Source organism: Capra hircus, chromosome 16 (assembly GCF_001704415.2).
Source record: "Capra hircus breed San Clemente chromosome 16, ASM170441v1, whole genome shotgun sequence".
In the NCBI taxonomy this organism is placed as follows: domain Eukaryota; kingdom Metazoa; phylum Chordata; class Mammalia; order Artiodactyla; family Bovidae; genus Capra; species Capra hircus.
Genome location: NC_030823.1, coordinates 40,956,549 through 40,979,581, shown reverse-complemented (window position 1 = coordinate 40,979,581; position 23,033 = coordinate 40,956,549). Strand labels below are relative to the sequence as shown.

General features: G+C 45.9%; 1 protein-coding gene across 3 annotated transcripts in view; it reads right to left on the bottom strand.

The window, feature by feature from the left end:
* Nucleotides 1–23,033, bottom strand: part of MTOR (mechanistic target of rapamycin) — a 125,574-nt gene that overhangs the window by 35,812 nt on the left and 66,729 nt on the right. For all 3 annotated transcript variants that reach the window (XM_018059919.1, XM_018059918.1, NM_001285748.1), the window contains 2 exon segments: nucleotides 6,803–6,878; nucleotides 3,747–3,886 (listed from right to left, as the gene is read on the bottom strand). In XM_018059919.1, the coding sequence (XP_017915408.1) occupies nucleotides 3,747–3,886; nucleotides 6,803–6,878 (216 nt within the window).

Below are 23,033 nucleotides of genomic sequence, written 5' to 3'. Positions count from 1 at the left end.
AAGCAATCAGAAGAGACACATCTGGACATCACTTTGGGCTCAAAGCTATAGGGACAATTGGCTCTTATAAGTATACAAATGGCTGCAGTCTGAAATGAAATTCAAATGAAATCAATCTGTGCAGAGGAAGCAGGCTCTACAACAGTCACATCCACCAGAAATCCAGATGCTGCTTACTCTCGGAATTTTGTACAATGACTGTGAGTGTAGGTGTCACTAGGAGACAATGAGATGCATTCGATACACAGAGCAGAATCCCTCAAGAAGAGACGTCTTGTTGGCAGTTAAAACTGCTGCCCTCCTATGTGGCACTTCTGAGTGAAAGGAAACAAAACTCTGCTTCTGTGGGGATACGAGCTCCTGCATTCATGTGAGCTTCAAGACTCAGCCAGGAGACTCCTCAATCTCTCCTGCTTTCTGAAAGAGATACTACAGGGTATTTTAGCTTGGTATTGGGATTGGAGTCAAGAGAAAAGGTACAAGCTCCAAGTGGCCCAGCTCAGAAGCCTTGTAGGACATAAGTGCATTGTAAGGTGACCTGGGGGACTGTGAATGGGGAGGAGATAAAGATGCTGAAGGGACCTAGGCTGAGCGCCCCGAGAAGCTGACTGGTGACCACATCCAAGAGAACTGCTCAGGGCCGCTATCCAGCATCATGGCCTGGCAGTCATCACCTTCCACTGTCTCTCTGGCACATAATGAAGACAGTCAGGGACATGAGCATTCTAGCTTAACACATGGCCAAGATAAAAAAGAGGAGGAGGCGGGCAGCCATCCTGCCCCATGGACTTACTGAAGCTCAGTGACAGCAGCTGGATGACCTCAGTGCTGGTTTCTTGCCACCTAAACCTAGAAACCTTCACTCTGGGTCCTGCTGGAGGTTCTCCTAGAGTAGCAGCTCTTCCTGCAGAAGACTTAAATTTGATCTCCTGGAAAAGGAAATGCCAACCTACTCCAGTATTCTTCCCTGGGAAACCCCATGGACAGAGGGGACTGGGAGGCTACAGTCCATGGGGTCACAAAGAGACACGACTGAGTGACTAAACAAGAAGTTTCTGGACGATACAGATGCTGTGACCCAAGGGCCACCGTTTGAGAACCACTGGCTCAGGGCACAGCACAGATGCTCTGGGCAGTGTATTCTGGTGGGAATCCTGCCTGGAGCTAAAGAAAAGCGATGTTCTCTCCCTGAATGGTCCTTCCAACTCTAGAATTCAAATCTGTACATCTCACAGCCACAGGCACTTCAGCCTCCCTCTGCTGTTTCGTCAGGACACCCCATTTCTGTGTTCCAAGTCTGATATTTTGCTCTGCTCTTCACCTTGAGCCTGGGAATGAGTTCAGTGTGAAACACTACATACTGTTACCTCCAGAGACAAAGCAAGGAACACTGCAGAGCAGCATCTTAGAGAGGAGGCCCGCCAGAGGATAAGCTGCGACTGTGTCAACAGCTGTCAGACCATGGTCAGTGTACACAGAGGCAGGGTTCCTCTCCTACAAAGACTTCTTACAAATAAGAATGCAGAATATACTAATTCCTAACTCTCAAAGGCAGGGAGAGGAAGAGAACCAAATAGAAAAAAAAGTATGAGCCTGTCTATGGGGCATCCATGAGGAGGTTCTCTGACAACTCTTTGTGACTCCAAGGAGGTTTGGGTAAAAGGTCCTCCCAAACTTTGACTTTCTTGCCTAGAGCATCAGCCAAAAGCCTGGGGGAGCATTCTTCGACAACACCTAAGTACTTGGCTATCTGGGATCTCATTCCCAAGGAATCTGTTCTCAGGATGCAGAGGCCACGCAAGGGGACAGTGTGGGGAGGGGGCGTACTTAGCTTCATGTGGCTGCAGGTGTGGCTGGGGCTGGAGCTGGGGGAGGGGGAGCTATTTCTTATAAGCATGGGGAAAGGAGGTCTTCCACTCACTGGTAACCCCAGATCGTGCCTGACAGCCACCTCCGGTGAATACCTGCCTCAGGCACATTCAGGATATATACTCAAAGCAAAAGCAATTTAAAAGCTGTACTTTAAATAGAATTGACTGAATAAACCATATAAAAAAAAACCTGCATATGATCAGGAAAAGAATTCTGCTTCTTTCATCTCTTAAAAAAAATCTTTTCTACTCCGCTGCATTTTTAAACCCCTTGGTCAGCATCACTGGCCACTTACACTTTATAGGTAATTATAAAGCTGGAAGGAATCCAAGACTTCAGGGGTGGACGGCACTGCGAAGTGCAGCGTCAGGAGGCCCAGAAGACTCTGCTCTTGAGAGGCCTCAGGGCAGAGACGTGAACTCCTACGAGCCTCAGTTTCCCAACTGTCACATGAGGAGGTTAGACAAAATCACACCTAAAGTCACTTCTCACAACCAAGCCAGCCCTGGGTTGGACGTGGTTGTTTCTAACCGTAAAAGGGGGAAGGCAGGACAGGTTTCCAAGAGGAAGAAACAGTTCAGGTGGAGCTTGAAAGATGCAGAGAATTTAAAAGGAAAAAAAGGAAGAAGTGAGCAATCCAGGGCACTGAATGAAAGAATGCAAAACAAAAAATTCTATAGGGTTTGGAGAATGGCCTAGCAACAGCCCTTTGGTTAAATAAAGGTCTACAGGCCCGACTTGGCCTGGGCCTTGCTGAGCTCTCCTGCCCTACCTCTTATCTCTTTCCTGCATCACACCTGACCCCACAGCCACACTGAACTTTCAGAACACATAACGTAATACTGCGCTCAATCCTCACTGTCTAGGCCCGAGTTAGAGCACTTCTTCCTGGAAGCCTTCCAAGTCAGGATTAGGGCCCCTTCTTCTATCCCACCAACCCTGGGCTTCTCCTTTATAACTACATTCACTCAGTGCTACAGCAGCCTGGTCATCTGCCCTGTCGGCTCTGAGAAGGCAGGGGCTGTGCCCTTCTTGTTCACACTGTGTCCTCAGGGGCCCAGCACAGATGCTGGCAGTGGGCAAGCACTCAATAATGACTGGCTGAATGAATGAATGGAGGACCCTCAGTCTTACAAGCAAGAGAAAGCAGAGATATCTGCTCCTGGGGAGGTAGTAAGGCATTTATTAAAAACTGTAGTTAAACCAGTTAATGACTGTGGTATGGCATTTTATTTTAGCTATTTTTAAAAAACTGCACTTCATGCTGGAAAACATCTCCTAACAAATCCCCAGACCAAGACCATGGCAAATGCTCTCAGCTGAGCATCCCTGTTGCTTCCGCCTGGAATACCCTTTCCCCTCTCTCCACTCTCTTCACCTGTCTCCCAGCCTTGGTCCTTCCTCCAGGAAAACGGCAAGGCTGTCCCACCCTCATGTGCGTCTTTCAGAGTTGTCTACAGATCATTGTCCCTGTACTCTCAGTAATTGTACAGTAACTGTCTGCAAGTAGTCATCTGTTCTTTCCTAAAATCACTAGCAATAGGTAATAAAGAGAAAAAGAAAAATCAAGGTTGCAGAGTAAGAATATGAAGTCTTCATCAGCCAGTCAGGTTAAGAGACAGAAAGAACAGGTGCAGATCCTAGGAACACACCCACTCCTGTCCTGTCCTAGAGCATTACAAAGACTAAGTGAAAGAGATAGAGAGAAAGAAAGAAAAGAATCTATTTATCCCTGAGACAAAAGAGAGAGAAAACACTCCCAAGTGAGAGATGCCTCCTGGGAAAACAAATGAAAGCAAAAGTGGGAGTCTTGGGAGAGAGCGCTGGGAGAAGTCTTTCTAAGGCAGTTGGGCCTCCATCCCGCTGCAGCTCACCATTCCCCCAAGGCCTCGAGGCAGCGCATGCGGCCCAGCATCAGCTCTGGGTCGTCCTTGTTGGTGTCCATTTTCTTATCATAGGCCACGAGAGCATCTTCCCACTCGTGCAGCTTCTCATACCAGGTAGCCTGGATCTCCTGCCAGGGAGAAAAGAGAGGACTGCTGTGAGCACAGAGAACACAAGGCTGTGTTTTGTTTATTCACAGACTCTCTTGCCCTGAGCATGCCATGTTGTATGCGTTGACACCGCACCCAGCACAGTAGGCCTTCAGAGTATCCGCAGGTATGTGCAGTGCTGCTGGGGATGCAAGCTCCTTGGCACAGAGATGGAATGACCCAGGGATAACGTGAGAGCAGCTGTCAGGCCATGTCTTTCCCATCACTTCCTGCTCAGAAACAGGAGTCACCAGAACTCCAGCATGTGGGCATGCGAGGACAGGGCAAATCATCTGGATGGCAGCAAGCCCTGACAAGGGCTCCCATAAGGAGGCCAAGGCCTGGATCTGCTGGAATGCTGACAGTGGGCTACCTGGCAGGGCCAGCAGCTGCTTTCCTGATGAGGCCAGAGAGACCAGGCCACATCTGCATATTTGCTGGAGGAAAACAACTCGCTTTTCAAAAGCTCTTTATTCTCTGCATTACTTAATACATTTTTAAACTTTCAGGAAATAATAATTTAAAATACAATATAACGCTGCCACTTAAAATTCTTTGGAAAAATCTTCCTTCTTCTAGAGTCTTCCATCCAATGTTCCCTCTCTGAGCACTTGGCAGCTTCATCACTGGCAGGGGCCAAAGGACGGATTCCATTACCCAGCAGATGGCGTGCCACGCTGCCACTCAGTACTGGCCACGTGAATGAGCAGCCGCTGCAGTCTAGAAGCTGCAGACTACGGTTCTCTGAATGGCCCAGGGACTGTTTTATGTCTCTGTCTGCCCTCCATCTGCCGCCACCCCAGTCTGTCTTCTGGGCTTCTTCCTCGCCAGCTTGGTGATGACTAGTTTTCTACCAGGCCAGGGAGCGGCTCTCCAGGGATTTCTTTAACAACAATCTGAAGCATTCGTGTGACATGATGCAGGGCCCGCATTCATTCTCCCCATTACGCTCCTTCTCCTTGCCAAGTGAAACTCTAATCTGAGTAGCATGTATGCGCACAGCTATGTGAAATTAAGCCCTCTGAAAGAATCTTTTCTTCTTGAACGGCCGTGAGGAGGTCACGTCTATTTTAGGCCATTAACCTGTGCCTACTTCCCCTCGTTTGTCTTCGGCAGAGCCAGTCCCCTCCGCTTCCCCTGTCCTCATCTGCGGCCACAACAGCCTTTGCCCCAGTGTCCGCGTGCAGTGGAGTTTGCCAAAACGGGCTCTAAGCTTCATTTCCTGAGCTCGTTTAGAATCATACTGCTCCACTATGCCTAAATATGAAAGACACAACTTAGAGAAGTGTGGCTGCAGAGACTGTAACATTAAAAACTCTTAAATTAAAAAGGAACACTGGTAAATTTCCCATTTTGAATTTCTATACTGGTGGAAAAGTGGGTACTAACATATGGTACCCACTCAGTATGAACAAGCAGAAAAGTAGGGGGAGCAGCATATGGAGCAGGTCAGGTAGGGGGCAGGATATTTTGAGTTGCAATAGATTGCAAGAACTATAAGGTTTAAGCAATGAATCACACACAATTCTAATGAGATTGCTGTTACATAAATTGCGCTGAGAAAGCACAGGCTCTGCCAAGAAAAAGCAAGCCATTGTTGAGTTTAATATGATTCAGCTACCTAAATATAACAGAAAATCCACCAGGGTTTAGCAATAATCCTGGAGCTAACGGCCACCTTCAGAACCTGGAGATGGGGATCTTTTCATTTAAGGTTGGCACTCCGAGCCACCAGCATATAAAATCACCCAAATACCAGATGTTTGTGGAATCCTTGTTTCAACTACTGCAGTCTGAGCTCTAAGGATATCAAAGGAGAGGACATCTCTGTCTCAGTGGACTACATTAAGCGCCCTCTCTTCTGACTTTCTTCCCTCTGCAAACAAGGTTGTAGCAAAGATGGATGAGACACAGTCCTTTCTGTTTCGTCATCTGGAGATGCTTTCTTAGTTGAGTTATAGGCATGTGCTCAAGATGGCAAAATACTCCCTTAAAATTTTCAGTCCCATTGACCAACCATTACATAAGGCAGTGAAGTAGTCAATTTTCTTTACTCTAACACACTGGGCTCTTGATTAAGGCAAACCGGAGTAAGTGACTGACGCAACTAATAAAAGGTTCCTCATCAAATATATGGACCCAGAACTTCTTGAACTTCCAGGAAGCCAATGTTAAGTTGATTAAGTCAATGTTTATATATGGTTAGGAAGGTACCAAAGCACCCTCCCAAGACCACAGAGAGTAACGTAAACATTTTAATATTGGTTGGGCAAAGATGGTAGGAAGGAAGAAACTATATAAGCAATAATGAAATGGAACAATCCCTCAATATCATGTATAAATTATGGCATATTTTTTCTGGAGAATTAGTCATGGTTTCTTCTGAAGTATATACTGAGCCTCAAGTATGGGCAATGGTAATGCTGACTGTTAGACAACACAAAGGTAACTCGGGTCATAGTTAAACATCTGGGCTCTGACACCAGGTTCTGCCACTTACTCACTCTGTCAGCTTAGGTAAGGATGTTATCCTGTTGGGACTATAGTCCCTCTCATCCTTGTAAAATGGGATAACAACAGTACCTGTTCACAGGTTGCTGTGAGGACTGAATTAGATGAAGTACATAAAGCACATAGAAAAGAGCTAGGCACTTGCTATTTGATAAATACAAGTCATTACTGTTCATTAGATTCTGTCCTCACAATCTCTGTTGAGCCTGAATATATTCTATATGGCCACTGCTTCCCTCAACCTAAAGATACAGGTAAGTCAGCATCAGGGTATTAATAATCGGGAAAAAAACAGAAAAGGAAAGTAACTTTCTCAAGGCTGTGGCCTAGTGCTTCCCTAGCCAGGTAGCTGCCCCTTGCTCTTCTAAAAGGAATGAGACACTTACCAGCTCTCCAAAGTGCTTCATGGCATACTCCAACACCCCAGCAGCTGCCTCTGGCTGCTGCAGCTTATTATTAATGCTGGGGAAACAAAAGGAAGTGGAGGTTACACTCAACACGTTGGAGTAAGGGAAGGGCAGGGTCACTTGTGGGCAGATGGCTCACCAGCATGTTGGGGACAATGTGTTACAGAAGCAGAAAGAACATCAGTTACCTATTATATTACCACTCGGGAAGCTTGGCCTGAATAATTCCATCTTGACCTCACACTCCTTGTCTTGAAGGGGCCACATCTGGTGGACAGGAGGCCTCACCTGCCTGGGGCCCTTCCTCCAAGCAGCAGACTGACTGGTTTCCTCTCTGACATCAGATGTCAGGCAGCACACGTCTGTTTTTGAACTAAGAAACCCTGGCTCCAGAATCATCCCAACCAACACAACAGATGAGGTACCTCTGAACTTAGCTTTTATGTCTCAGTGATAAGAATAACCAAAACAAATAGAAACCATCAGGCTCTGTGGGAGACACAGAAGTGGCCCTGAGGCTGGGTCATCCACATCAATGACAGAGAACCCTGGGGCCTATGGCTGTGCAGCTGCCTCGACTGCTCACTGATGGGGTCCTTGTCTTTCAAATCCCGATGCCCCCTTAGTCCCTCTCCCAAGACCGTGCTCTGCCTCTGAAGCAGGCTGTGAAGGGACCACATCCCAAGGTACTTGCCTGGTCTCTGGTGGAGAAATGCTTTTCATAACCACACACAACGCTGTTGATGTCATCCTAAGGGCAGTTGGGGCTGGAGGACTCTAACTATACTGGGGCAACTAGGCAGAAAAAGCTGGAAGGCTTGCCGCCTGGAGTTGGTTCATCAGAGAGGCTGTGAAGACATCCTGAACGGAGAGGAGCTGCAAGGCTCAGACCCTTGTTCCAACAGGGAGGTAAATAGCAGCTAACCCAACACTAAACATGAGCTTGAGTTATGGGAAGGAAGGAAGAGAGGGAGGGAGCAGGCCTGAGAAAACTATAGGATAATAATGACCGTATCTGTTCACAGGTAGGGAGCAAAATGTGACAGACCAGCTTGGGAGTCCAGACTGGTTTAACAAGCTAGGATCTAATTTACTGCCCTAAGGAAAAACTGTCTACTGGACTCAAATTAATTTTTAAGTGGTTTTGGGAAATTCCAGGATGTGGGTTCAACGTGGTAATATGGCAAGAGACTGGTGTTATAAAATACTATTTTAAAAAATTCAAATTCCACCACATTTCTTCCAATAAAACTGAGAGGGAACTGCCCAGAAATCTGATGAACTAGAAAAGTTAACATTTGTGAAAGTAATAATCGAATGCCTCATGTTTGCAAATCACATCTCAAACAATCTTTCCAACCTATTGCTCCTCTGACCTCATGCATCCCTGAGAGAGTGGGTAGGGAAGGGTATTATTAGGCCTGTTTCACTCCTGGGGAGACTGAGGCCTGGGAGGGCACTGACTTTCCCCAAGGTCCACATGAATGGGGACAGTCTCCATACAACCTGAAGCAATCTATCTCCTTCACAGCATTCTTTAGGGAATCAAATGAAATAGTGGATATGAAATTGCTAAGCAGGTTCTTATATGTGTGTCTTCCTTCATCTGTTTTTGTCCAAGGATAGAAGCTTCTGGAATCTTACTTATATGTTTGTGTACAGAAAAAACATATGTCTAATGTTCAGACTTGAGCCAGCACTAGGCAATCATCCATGCAAGTTCCATCTTGAACAGGACTATTTGAGTGGGCTCCAAGCTCAAGGTCCAGGCTCTGCAACCAGAGGCGAAAGCAGCTGTACAGACACCCTTCTCCTTTACTTACAGGAGTAGATGGGTCACTTTGTGTGGAATCTACTGCACAGACTCTTTGACACTTCTGAGCAGGTCCCAAGCAAAGCATGGAACCTGAATGTTTTCCATAAGCTTTCTGCTGCAGGATTCAGAAATATTATTAATTTCAAAATGATGCTGTAACGTCATGGTTTTCTTTAAGCAGCCCTGTGAGAGTTCAAAGCTGAGAATGAAAATCTGAGTCCGAAGGGACTCCCTCCACTGCATGCTCACTGTCAGGCAGTTTCCTATTCCTCTTGGCCTCAAAAGTCAAGTTCTTAACTTTGTTCTCACTTATGTGGGGCTGGGCAAACTGTATTAGTAATTAACACTACTGGGTATATATATATATATATGTGATCATCTAATTCCTTGAGCCCAAGTAAAGATTTGGCAGTATAAGAAGACAGGAAATAAGAAATCCAGTATATATTCTATATATTACTTATGATATATTATACTGGGCTTCTCTGGTGGCTGAGACGATAAAGAATGTGCCTGCAATGTGGGAGACCCATGTTTGATACCTGGGTTGAGAAGATCCCCTGGAGAAACAAATGGCTACCCACTCCAGTATTCTTGCCTGGAGAATCCCATGACAGAGGAGCCTGGCGGGCTACAGTCCATAGGGTCACAACAGTCAGACATGACTGATACTTTCATACTGAAATATGTAATATATCATATGTAACTATCTATAATGATATAGTCTATATACTACTTTGAGTCCTAATGCGGACTACTGAGGTGGCCCTGGTAGGAATATAAAGTATCTTGATGAGAAAGATAAGGAAAGTGTTCTTTGCCTGAACCAAAAGAAGTTAACTCTGAGAATCAGACATAAAAAGTCCAGGAGTTCTCAGAACTGTCTTCCAATCTCATGTTCTGGAACATATTCTATTTTCAAGATCAATTTATAAACATTACCAAAACTCGCCTTCCTCTGGGGATAAAGCAACAAAAACAAAAGCAAGCGAAAGCCATTTCCCCCTTCACTCTCCTACTCGTTATACATAAAAAGGAGAATTTTACAAGAAACTGATCAAAATCAGGAAGTTGTAACTAGAGACCTCAGAGGAGAAATACAGATTTTACCTTACTATTGCAATGACTCTGACCTACCTCCTCTAAGGACAGACCAACATAGCTTTGCAAATGTGACAAGAAAACTCATCACATGGCCCCAACTCCTTAAGCCCAAATAAGTCACCTGTATAGTACTTCCCACTTGAGTATGTGTGGAGGCAGGTGAGGATGCAGACAGAGCCCTGTGGGAAGGAGAGGGGTTGGGCTCATTGAGGACCCACTGACCAGGCCTCCATCAATGGTCAGGAAAACCGGGCGTACAGCTTGAGATGCAAGCTAAGGTCTTGTCCAAAAGTTAAGGACAGTCACTGAAAAACAACTTTGACTAAATGGACTAAAATATACCCATGAGAAAGGAGCGGGAACAGAGAAAAAGGGTCCCTTTGATAAATTAAGTTCTGGTTTGAGGACCTGAAAGAAAGGAGACTGCACATACCTACAGTCAACTGTTCAGAGAGGAGAGATTTCAAGTTAACTGGCTGTTCTCTCCCTGTTAATTCTCTTCTCCTGTTTGCATTTTTCTTTCCCACAGAACTTTCTCTCTAATGCACCTCTCTCTTCTTTTCCCCCTGGGGAGTCCGCCACATGTGCCTGCAAGGCTGCTGGAGGACACAAGTGCAGGGCTGAGGATCTGTAGGTTCTCTCAGTGCTTCAGAGAGTCTGCCACCTCGTTTGAGACCTCAACTTTTTATCCCTCCTCCATGGCTTCTGGCACTCCATCATGCGAGGCCAAGGATTATAGCAACAACAAGATACCTAAATTTACTGAGAGCTCCGTAGGTGCCAGGCACTGTGCTGACTACTGCTGATCCGTGTTATCTTAACCCTACGAGGCAGACACTACTATTAACACCTCCATTTTGCATAGAAAGAAGCTGGAGCCCTGCGGGCTATCCTTTCACTTCAAAACTGTACCATTAAAAGGATCTCAAGTAATAACTAAGGGTACAGCTCTGTGGGAGGAGAAAAGTGTGTCAGCTGTCTACTCCCCGCATCAGTGGGCACCAAGCAAGTACCTGTGAAATAAGTGACTGATAGCAGGGAACAGATGGAAGCAGGGCAGGGACGTCTCCATGAGCTAATTCCACCATACAGGACAGGAGCCCTACTGCACTTCACTTTAGCCTCCTCACTCATACTGTGGTTGACACCCTGCTCTGACCCCTAAGCTCCCATTCCCTATTTTTTTTTTTTGGCTGCATCACCGACCCTCTGGGATCTTAGTTCCCCAAGGCGGGATTGAACCCGAGCCCTCTGGAAGCTGAAGTGGAGTCGTAACCACTGGCCCGCCAGAGAAGTCCCTCCCATTCCCTATGTTTTATTTCCCTTCAGAAGCCACTGCCTCCATGCCTCCCAGGAAGACAGTCCCCATGCAGCCACAGTGGGTTTTTCTGCTGCCAGGCATACAGAGTCTGGCCTGTGAAGTGGGGGATAAGTAAGCCTCCACGGAAACGCAGTAGTTCCCAGCTACTAAGTCCCCCAGTGCCTGCCTACTTGGGTGACACAAGACCATCCTTTGAGATACTCCTCGTTGAAACTCAGATGTGCTTTTATGAGACTGAAGGGAGAGACAGTATGTGTGACTCATGTGCAGAGATCATCTTTGCTCAGAAGCCTCTCTGATGAGGAGCTCTCGTTTATGGGGCAGCTGGGACTCTTCCACAGCCTGTTCTATAAACGTTCCCGTGTGTGCCCTGGAGTCTTTCCCTATTAACGCTGGAGGCTTATAAAGGACAAACTGTTCAAAGCTTAGCCCAACAGCAGAGAAGAGCTTAACGACACAAACCAGACCTCACTGACGCTGGTTGGGCTGACAAACAAGTTTAGAGAGAGGGAGGCTTCGACAGTAACATGCCCACAACAGCATAGAGATGACGGTCGACCACAGGGCCTATCTCTTCTCCATGGCCACTGAGGCCAGAAGGCTAAGATGGCTTAGCTGCTGTCTTAAGCATCAGTGTCGTGGTATATTTTATTTTACTTCATATCCCAGTGAGAACAACCAGTTGAGGTTTCATATAGTTGCGAATCTATACAGCAAAAAGAAGCTGCCAACCCACAGAATAAAACGCAGAGCCCACAAATGAACCTGGTGTTAGAAATACAATGAAGACAGGAAAACACAATGAATTAGGATGTCAGGAAGGGAAAAGGCAATTATTCAGACATATTCACTCATTCATTCCCACCTCCCCTCTCCTACTCCAAGATTTAATTTTTATTAAAGGAAGATGAGTTGAAGAGCTTGAAACTGGGAAAATTCACAAGCGAGGGAAGCACTTTCTAGAACTGAGTCAAATTAACAACAAGAATAAGAAATGGCCTCATTGTCTTCTACACTGCACAGATTACCCCAGGCATCTTTTCTTCACTATCCAAAAATCTCTTTCCAAATGTAGGGAAAGTGAGTAAGCAAGCAAGGAGCTCAGGCATGAGGGAGCTTCTCACTGCCTTGGCGGGTTTCCTGCCAAGAGTGACGGGCGAGAAGCCAGTGAGTGCTCCGTGCAGGGCCTGTCTGCTTTGCCGTGACTCTCCCTTTTGAGCTCTTCCTCAGGGCTTTCCACAGGCAAGTGGCGACCAGTGTCACCAAGGATGCGCCTGAACAAAGGGTAGATCATGAACTGCTCCGGGTTCTAACCCCAACTTGTTAGCAAACCGATAGGGGGGTCGCCAGCTCAGCATCCAAATGCCATTCCTATCACTGGAAGGGAAACCTGAGGAACTCTATCATCTCCTAAGTCACTGTTCCACAGGCTTCTGGACTGACATCAGATCCAAAATCCTCTGGCCTGGGAATTCCTCCTGGTAGAGTTCATTTGGTCATCGACTCCATCTCTCAGTCTTGGTGACCTTTGGCTGCTAAGAGCAAAGTGACGCAGGTGCACTCAGCACTAGCCGGAACCCACAGCAAAGCCAGTCACACGAGGAGTGTCTGCAGTGGCATCTGGGGGACTACTCAGGCTTCCTGGTGCTCCTGTCAGGAATTTATGAGAACATCATACATTGGCTTCCCAAATGGCTCTGGGCCTTTTCTCTCCTGTCTATTTCTAGTGCAGACTACTGTCTGCATTTTATTTGGTTTCCTGTCAAGGAAGAATTCTCTGAATTCCCTCAGTGCTGGGCTGGTGACATGCAACACAGCTGACAGGGGACCTTGGCCGGTCTCACTGAGGAGTTCCTGACCAGCCAAGTTGTGAGGCCAATGGGACCTTGCTTTGGGTCCTTAGCTGAATCAAGCTGTATCTTTCTTATTTCTCTCTTAGAACAGTAGCTGCTTCAGACCATCCCTGACATTTCTTCCAGCACCAAGACTCAGCTCTGTGTCCAATGGGTGATTAGAAACAAAACCACTCGATTCCTGTACAGAGTCAGGAAGATCCAGGGTTTGTAGGGCCCTGCTATCTTCATAGGCAGCTCCCTGGGGCTCTGGGGAGCTCAAGGGGATGACAGTGCCTTTTTGAGCAGGACAGCAGTGAAGGCAGAAGGCAAGGTAAGAATGTCTGAAATGTGTGCCAGAGAAAGGCAGTGGGGGCAGCTCAAAAGCAGGTGGCAGGGAGAGCAGAGGGAACCAGCAGGCGTTACAGTTCCCCCACTTACAGCCACAGTCAGGTTGTAAAGATACCACCCAGGAACTGGCAGGTCAAACTTTCCTTTCTTGCTCCAAAAACTTAGGAAAAGTAACTTTATTCCTCTTCTAAACATTAAAAAAGTGGAGGCTGGCCTTGTTGGAAGGTTTCAAAGCTGGGACATTTGGTGTCCCTGGAACTCTTGGGGGCCTAAGGCACGAAGACAAAAAGAATGTGATGCAAGAGAGGTGGACTGCCTCGACATCAAATGGGCTCCTAACGCCTTACCCGAGAGTGGATTAAGGGTGAAGAGTTCTGACTTGTCTCCACTTTTTCCTTTGTCACGGTATAAGTGACATGTCTGTCATAGTACCTAGAAGACTTGCCAGATCTGTATGTGAGAAAGTGGGACCTTAAGAATAAAAAAGATAGGACATCTCTTTTGGCCCAGGGGTTAGGAATCCATCTATTTGTATAACAGTATGGTGATTTCTTAAAAGACAAAAAAAAAACACCTAGGAATAAAACTACCATATGACCCAGCAATCCCATGACTAGGCATACACCCTGAGAAAATCATAACTGAAAAAGACAGATGCTCCCCAGTGTTCACTGCAGCACTATTTACAGCAGCCAAGACATGGAAGCAGCCTAGATGTCTGTGACAGGTGAGTGGATAAAGAGGCTGTGGTACATACATACAATAGAATATTACTCAGCCATAGAAAGGAATGAATTTGAGTCAGTTCTAGTGAGGTGGATGAACTTAGGGCCTGTTATACAGAGTGAAGTAAGTCAGAAAAACAACTATCGTGTATTAATGCATATATATGGAATCTAGAAAACTGGTACTGATGAACACATCTGCAGGATAGGAATAGAGACTCAGACACAGAGAACAGACTTACAGACACAGCAGGGGCAGGAGAGGGTGGGATGAATTGAGAGAGTAGCATTAAAATATATACATTACTATAACGTAAAATAGATAGCTAATGGGAAGTTGCTGTATAACACAGGGAGCTCAACCCAGTGCTGTGTGACAACCAAGAGGGGTGGGATGAGGTGGGAGGGAGTTTCAAGAGGAAGGGTTCATATGTACACCTATGGCTGATTCATGCTGATGTATGGCAGAAACCACGTAACAGTATAAAGGAATTATCCTCCAATTAAAAAAATAAATAAATTTGAAGGAAAAAAAAAATCCACCTACCAATGCAGGGGGCACAGGTTTGGTCCCTGATTCCACATGCCTCGGGGCAACTGAGCCTGGGTGCCACTACTGGGCCTGTGCACCACGAAAGAGAAGCGTCTGTGATGAGAAGCCTGCACACCGCAACTAGAGAGCAGCGCCTGCTCCACAGCTAGGGATAGCCCGCACACAGCCCAAAGTGAAAAGCAAGAAGGATTTAGAAGACAGAAGCCAACAACTGTAGATTAGGGAAAGCGAAGTGAAGTGAAGTGAAGTCACTCAGTCGTGTCCGACTCTTTGTGACCCCATGGACTGTAGCCCAGCAAGCTCCTCTGTCCATGGGATTCTCCAGGCAAGAACACTGGAGTGGGTTGCCATTTCCTCCTCCAGGGGATCTTCCCGACCCAGGAATTGAACACAGATCTCCCACATTGCAGGCAGACACTTTAACCTCTGAGCCACCAGATAAAAATTCCTATTTTTTCAATTCTGGTGCATATGTGCTAAGTTGCTTCAGTTGTGTCTGGCTCTGCTATGGGCTATATATAGCCCACCAGCCTCCTCTGTCCATGGGATTCTCCAGGCAAGAATATTGGAGTGGGTTGCCGTGCCCTCCTCCAGAGGATCTTCCCAACCCAGAGACTGAACCCACGTCTCTTTCATCTCCTGCATTGGTAGACAGGTTCTATGTCACTAGCACCACCTGGAAAGCCCCTTTCAATACTGGTAGCGGGAGGTGTGTGCATGTGTGTATATATATAAGACATTTTTTAATTTAAAAAATTGGGGTGGGAGTTCACAATATCAAAATGATACTTTTGCCTATGCATATTCTGTATAAATGCATATTTTAGACACAGTGCTAGTCAGAGTGATGACATAGTACTGTATTCTGCTTTTTTACATGACAAAGGCATTTCCCACTTCATCCAGAGTCTTCACAAAAGCTTTTTAACAGCTGTGTAAGAACATCTCCCGCACTGGATCCTTTGTCTGAACCAGTCTCTTGGGCACACCCTTGTGGCCGGGTGAAAGCAGCACCAGTTACGCCACCAAGGTGTGGCAGGAGCTCACTGGGGATTCGTCCTGCAGACGTCTGCAGGTTTGCCCCTGGGAATCAGAGCAGCCGCCCAGAGGGTGGACACAGGGTCCAGCAATAAGCTGGACAAGCTGTCCCATTTCACTCATCACTTCCAGCACCCCCTGGCTGGATAAACGGGGCCTAAATGCCCTAGCACAACCAGCGTGAGGCACTGAGAAGCCGCAGAGCCTGGAGTGTCAAAGCACACGATTTGTGCTGGCCAGGTTTGCAACCCAGGGGCCTGTCAGAGGCATGTTGTAAAAATGATGAATGGCTGTCACATTTCCAAGGCTCTGGCTGATTTAGGGAGCCACTGGCAGGCGCATCACTCCCAGCATGTCAGCCAGTTAATTACTTCCAACTTTATCTTTCTTGTCAACACTTCTTGACAAATTGGCCATTATCTTTTTATTCTACAACAATGAGCACTGCTTCTTTTCTGGTGAGGCCTGGAGGATTTTCTCCTCCTTTCTGCTTCTTCATATCCAGAGTGAAATGAAGAAATCTGAGAGAGCATTAGGGAGAAGAAGCTGTCACGGAAACAGAACAAAGTGAGGAGGGTTGACAGACGGAACCCAAAACTTATTTTCAACTACCTTGACTCAGAATAGAGTAGATATTTTGGGTAAAAATCCATCCTGATTTCTTGGCTGCTGCATGTCCAAGAGCTCTGACTCAGGCTATTATGTGGATGAAGTTGGGAAACAAAAAATTAAATGAGCTGGCATCCAGGGACTTGGCAGCTCTGAACTCTCCTCACTTATAACTGTGTGAGGAGACGTGCTCTGGCCCTGTGCTCTGGTAGAGTGAGGCCACACTGTAGAAATACTGATGCCCGTCCTGGAATCGGGAAAAGGAAAATATGCCTACCTTCCTGGTAAGGAAGAGCTGACAGATGAGGACTACAACACACTCTAACTGAATCATCAAGATTCACAGGCAGTGAGATGTCCAAAAGAAGCTCAACAGACCAATGGTGTCACCACTGACACTTTTCACTGTCACTGGGACAGACTGTCAGAGACGGCCATGGGGCACCCACTGTATTTCATCAGCTCTAAGATGCACTCTTAACATTTGTGAAATCATGATACAGCTTATGATTCAGGTTTCAGAGTACCACGACCCAGCTTAATTGCCAGTAGTCTGCCCTCCATCATACCGGTACATAAAAATCAGAAGCACCTTTGCTAACTCACCATAAGAGTGGTCCCTTTAAATCTCTAGCCATTCCAGGGGACGAGCTAGATGCAGTGGAAGGGCAGAGGTTAACTACTGACCAACAGCAAGCTTTTCATTGTGTTCATGGGGTTGCTGAAGCTGAAGCTCCAATACTTTGGCCACCTGATGGGAAGAGCCGACTCATTTGAAAAGACCCTGATGCTGGGAAAGGTTGAGGGCAGGAGAAGGGGGTGACAGAGGATGAGATGGTTAAATGGCATCACTGACTCAATGGACATGAGTTGAGCAAACTATGGAAGATAGTGAAGGATGGGGAAACCTGGCCTGCTTAAGTCCAGGGGGTCACAAAGAGTCGGACACAACCTAGTGACTGAATAACAACAGCAGCAGCAAGCTGCGCCCTTTAGAATGGTCATGGGTGCAATGGAAGACCCTCTGTCTTTCTGGTCAGCTCTGGGAGAAACCCCAGGTCTCTGCCCTTTGTATAGCTCCTCACTGACAGCCAGCTTTCTGCACTGAAAGCAGTTTTCCTTGGAGTTTGTAAGATGCTCTACAGAGGCAAGCTGTTGTAAAGTGAACCTGTAAGAAGTCTTCCGAGTGGCCAGAAATAAATTTAAGCTCTATTGGTGACTGGTGAGGGACCTGGTCTCTTGGGTAATGGCTGGATGTAAGGGCATTAAAGAAAAAGATGGGGTGAGAAAGAAAGATACAATCTGTGCTTATGCTCTGCCTACACCAGGGTTTCCTCCGTCTGCCCCCTCTTTGCTGCCTGGAGCTTTTCTACAGGGTACAGATTCCTAGAGGAACACTGGCACTTCTGAAGGCAGCGTGAGTCCAGACATTTGGAATGTGTTTTTACCAAAAAGAGAGGAGCTTTGAGCAAATCCTCACCCCCTGGACAGAGTGTATTCTCTTCCAGCAGAGGTGCGGGAAAGAGAACAAGACTGTACCTTTTCGGGAAGCCAGGAAACAACTGTAAAGGCTAGGCTCATGCTTCCAAGCAACACAACAGACACCTTGGGAACATGTGTTTAGAGTTAAGACAGAGTGGGCTTGTTTGTCATCCAGCCTCTCCTCTGTAGGCTGTAAAGCCCAGTCACCCTCACCGTTAACTGGTTGCTCAGGCACAAACTGGCTCAATTTCTTTAACATTCTCAGAGAGTTATAGGCCATTTCCCGTTAGTGCTGCCTAAGTCAGGGAAGCTAAGGCCCAGGCCAAGGGGACACTTCTCAGTCCCTGGGCAACTGTGCACGGGCTTGCCATCTCGTCCTGCACCCTGGCTGGGATCTGTCTCTGGTGAAGAGTGATTTTCTACAATTACAAGGTAATGTGCGTGTGATTCCCCTTTGCAAACAAACAAGATCTGTTAGGTTCCTGGATTAATTATGGGGAACACAGCTGCTCAGACATATGACATGTTACTTTCTCTGTCTTTCACATGAACCTCTGCGTGTGGCCCCTCAGGCTGTGATGAGGGTTAACTGGCAGGCCAAAGCCGGGTTAGGCTATTGCATATGCCGTTCACACAGGCCTTCAGAATATACAGGAGTGGGGAAATCCCTACCCCAAATGCTCTGAGGCCCTCTCACTCATCTTCATAAGTAACAAAAGAGATTGCCACTGTTTGCTTTAATCGCTAACTCTTTTGTGATCCTACAGACACTAGCCCGCCACTCTCCTCTGTCTATGGAATTTTCCGGGCAAGAATACTGGAGTGGGTTGCCATTTCTTTCTCTGGGGAAGACACCCAGGGATAGAAACTGTGTCTCCTGTATTGGCAGGCAAATTCTTGACCACTGAGCCACTAGGGGTGAGACGCGAATCAATGATTTCAAGGGATACAAAGTGACTATACAGTAAAGACCCTACTTTAACTTACTAGTTAAGAAAGAAGCCTGAACCAAATGATCTCAACTCTTCCAGTTCTCAGATTTTTTTGATTCTGTAACTAAAACCTATGGCAGAAAATGTTAAAGTTGGAGAGAAGACAATGCCCTGCAATGAAGAACTCACCATGATGAAGACTGGCAATGACCATGGAGAGAGATTCTAAGCCTCCACAACACATGCTTATTTAGGGGGAGATAATCTTCTGCTGGGAAGTCATTCTTACAACTGGCAAGTATCTCTTTTGTCCCAGGCTTTGTGCTAAGTGATGGATGCTAGAGCTACTGTGGTAGATGAACAAGGGCAGCTCTCTGCTTTCACAGAGCTTACAGGTCAGGGAAGTAGATAAGCAAAACGCAAATGGAAATAAGTGCTGTGCAGGTAAGCACCCTGAAGAAGACAGCACACAAAGACAGAAAATAGCACAGGGTGCTATTTTAGATTTAGGTGGGCAGGGAGGTTTTTCTCATGAAATGATAATCCATCACCTAAATTAATACTACTTCAGATTTGCTAGATATGGACTATGTGTCAGACACAATTCAAAGTGTTTTATAGCTCATATAACTCAATAACAAAAAAACAAACAACCCAACTGAAAAATGGGCAGGAGACTTAAATAGAAATTTCTCCAAAGAAGACATACAGTGGCCAACAGGCACATGAAAAGATGCTCATTATTGCTTATTATTAGAGAAATGCAAGTCAAAACTACAAGGTACCACCTCACACCAGTCAGAATGGCCATCATTAAAAAATCCACAAATAATAAATGCTAGGGAGGGTGTGGAGAAAAGGGAACCCTCTCACACTGTTAGTGGGAAAGTAAATTGGTAAAGCCACTATTGAAAACAGTATGGAGGCGCCTCAAAAAACTAAAAATAGAGTTGCTATTTGATCCAGCAACCCCACTCATGGGCATATATCCAGATGAAACTACAATTTGAAAAGATACAAGCACCTCTATGTTCATAGCACCACTATGCACGACAGCCAAGACATGGAAATAACCTAAACGTCTATCAACAAACAAATGAATAAAGAAGATATGTAATACTGCATGCAATGGAATATTACTCAACCATAAAAAGGGATGGAATAATGCCACCTGCAGCAACATGGATGGACCTAGAGATTATCACACTAAGGGAAGTAGGAAGTCGCTCCACCATGTCCAACTCTTTGTGACCCATGGACTATAGCTTGCCAGGCTCCTCTGTCCATGGAATTTTCCAGACAAGAACACTGGAGTGGGTTGCTATTTCCTTCTCTTAGGGGATCTTCCTGACCCAGGGATTGAACCTAGGCCTCCCGCACTGCAGACAGTCTCTTTACCGTCTGAGCCACCATGGAAGCCCCAAGCAAAGTAAGAAAGAGAAATAGAAATACAATATGATAACACGTATATATGGAATCTAAAATACAACACACATAAGTGGAAACAGACTCACAACATAGAGAACAGACTGGTGGCTGCCAAGGGGAGGTTCCAGGGAAGGGAAAGACTGGAACACTGGGAGTAGCAGATGCACCCTACTACATATGGGAGGGGCAACCAAGGCTCTACTGTATAGCACAGGGAGTGAGTGGAAGTCACTCAGGCGTGTCTGACTCCTTGCGACCCCCATGGGCTACACAGTCCCTGGAATTCTCCAGGCCAGAATACTGGAGTGGGTAGCCTATTCCTTCTCCAGGGGATCTTCCCAGCCCAGGAATAGAACCGGAGTCTCCTGCATTACAGGTGGATTCTTTACCAACTGAGCTATGAGGGAAGCCCATATAGAACTGTAGTCTATATTCTGTGATAAACCATAATGGAAAAGAATATGAAAAAGAATACATATATGTATAACTGAGTCATTATGCTGTAAAGCAGAAAATAACACAGCACTTTAAATCAACTATACGTCAATCTAATTTTAAAAAGTGTTTTAGGGGCATAATCTATTTTTAAAGAAACTTTCTGACTGAAGTACAACATACAATACATACACTTAATTGTACAGCTTGATAAATTATCCAAAGTGAAGTTACCAGTATACCAGTATAACTACCAACCAAACCAAAAACCAGAACACACTGCCAGCACTGCAGAAGCACTCAAGCCTTTTCCCATCCCAGCTTCCCTCCTCATCCTCAGAGGTAGCAACTGTCTCACTTCTGACACAACTGGTTAGTTTCACCAGGTTTTGTACTCTATATAAACACTCGTCATTACATTTACGAGATACATCCATGTTGCTGCATGCCCTGGTAGCTTGTCTTTTTATTGCTGAATAGTCGCTATATGAACCCACCACAAGTGAACTATCTTACTGTTGATGGAGGTTTTAGGTTGTCTCCAGTTTGGGGCTAGTGACGTTACCACAAACATTCCTGTTTGTGTCTTTGCTCATATTTCCATTGGGAACAAACCTCATAGTAGAACTGCTGGGTTTCAGGGCATGTTCAGCTTCAGAAGATACTGACAAATGGCCATTGTATGTTCCCAGTGGGAGGGTACAGGAATCTCAGACGCTCCACATGTTTATCAACACTTGGGATTCAGTGTTTCCCATTTTAGCCATTTGGGCTGCTTTGTAAGTTGCATCTTGCTGCTAAGTCACTTCAGTTGTGTCTGACTCTGTGCGACCCCATAGATGGCAGCCCACCAGGCTCCCCTGTCCCAGGGATTCTCCAGGCAAGAGCACTGGAGTGGGTTGCCATTTCCTTCTCCAATGCATGAAAGTGAAAAGTGAAAGTGAAGTCGCTCAGTCATGTCCGACTCTTCGCGACCCCATGGACTGCAGCCCATCAGGCTCCTCCATCCATGGGATTTTCCAGGCAAGAGTACTGGAGTGGGTAGTTTTAAATTTGAGCTTCCATAATGACTAATGAGCTTGAGCAGTTTTTCATGTGTTGACCGGCTTTTTGGATATAATCTTTTGTGAAATAAGACCTGTTCACATCTCGCCCCCAGATGAGAAAGCTCACTCTTCTGTCATAAACTAAGAGCTCACAAATATGTGGCTCTATCGCGAGACATTCACGTCTGCTCCATTTATCTGCTTGTCTACCCTGTGCCAATACCACATTGACCTAGTCACTGGCTGCAGCTTTAAGATAAATCTTGAACCTTAGTACGGTAATGCCTCCAAATTTATTTTTCTTTTTCAAAAATGCCTCAGCTATTTATAATCTTTTGCTATATTTAACTCAGTCTTCACAAAAACCCTGCAAAACAAAGTAGTTGTAATCTTTTCTAACTAACATTTTTTTGGGGGAGCCACATTGTACAGCATGAAGGATCCTAGTTTCCCACCCAGAGACTGAACCTGGTCCCCTTGCAGTGGAACCATGGAGTCCTAAGCACTGGACCATCAGGGAAGTCAGGAGTAGTTATAGTTTTTATCCCATTTCATGGAGTGGTCAACTCAGAGGTTAAGTTGCCCCGGGGTCATGTAACTATCAAGTGATGAGAGGGGATTAGAACCCAGATTTATCTGATTCTAGATCATGAGAGATGATGCTGTCAAAGTGCTGCACTCAATATGCCAGCAAATTTGGAAAACTCAGCAGTGGCCACAGGACTGGAAAAGGTCAGTTTTCATTCCAATTCCAAAGAAAGGCAATGCCAAAGAATGCTCAAACTACCGCACAACTGCACTCATTTCACATGCTAGTAATGCTCAAAACTCTCCAAGCCAGGCTTCAGCAATATGTGAACCGTGAACTCCCTGACGTTCAAACTGGTTTTAGAAAAGGCAGAGGAACCAGAGATCAAATTGCCAACACCCGCTGGATCATGGAAAAAGCAAGAGAGTCCCAGAAAAACATCTATTTCTGCTTTATTGACTATGCCAAAGCCTTTGACTGTGTGGATCACAATAAACTGTGGAAAATTCTGAAAGAGATGGGAATACTAGACCACCTGACCTGCCTCTTGAGAAATATGTATGCAGGTCAGGAAGCAACAGTTAGAACTGGACATGGAACAACAGACTGGTTCCAAATAGGAAAAGGAGTATGTCAAGGCTGTATATTGTCACCCTGCTTATTTAACTTATATGCAGAGTACATCATGAGAAACACTGGACTGGAAGAAACACAAGCTGGAATCAAGATTGCTGGGAGAAATATCAATCACCTCAGATATGCAGATGACACCACCCTTATGGCAGAAAGTAAAGAGGAGCTAAAAAGCCTCTTGATGAAAGTGAAAGAGGAGAGCAAAAAAGTTGGCCTAAAGCTCAACATTCAGAAATCGAAGATCATGGCATCCGGTCCCATCACTTCATGGGAAATAGATGGGGAAACAGTGGAAACAGTGTCAGACTTTATTTTTTTGGGCTCCAAAATCACTGCAGATAGTGACTGCAGCCATGAAATTAAAAGACGCTTACTC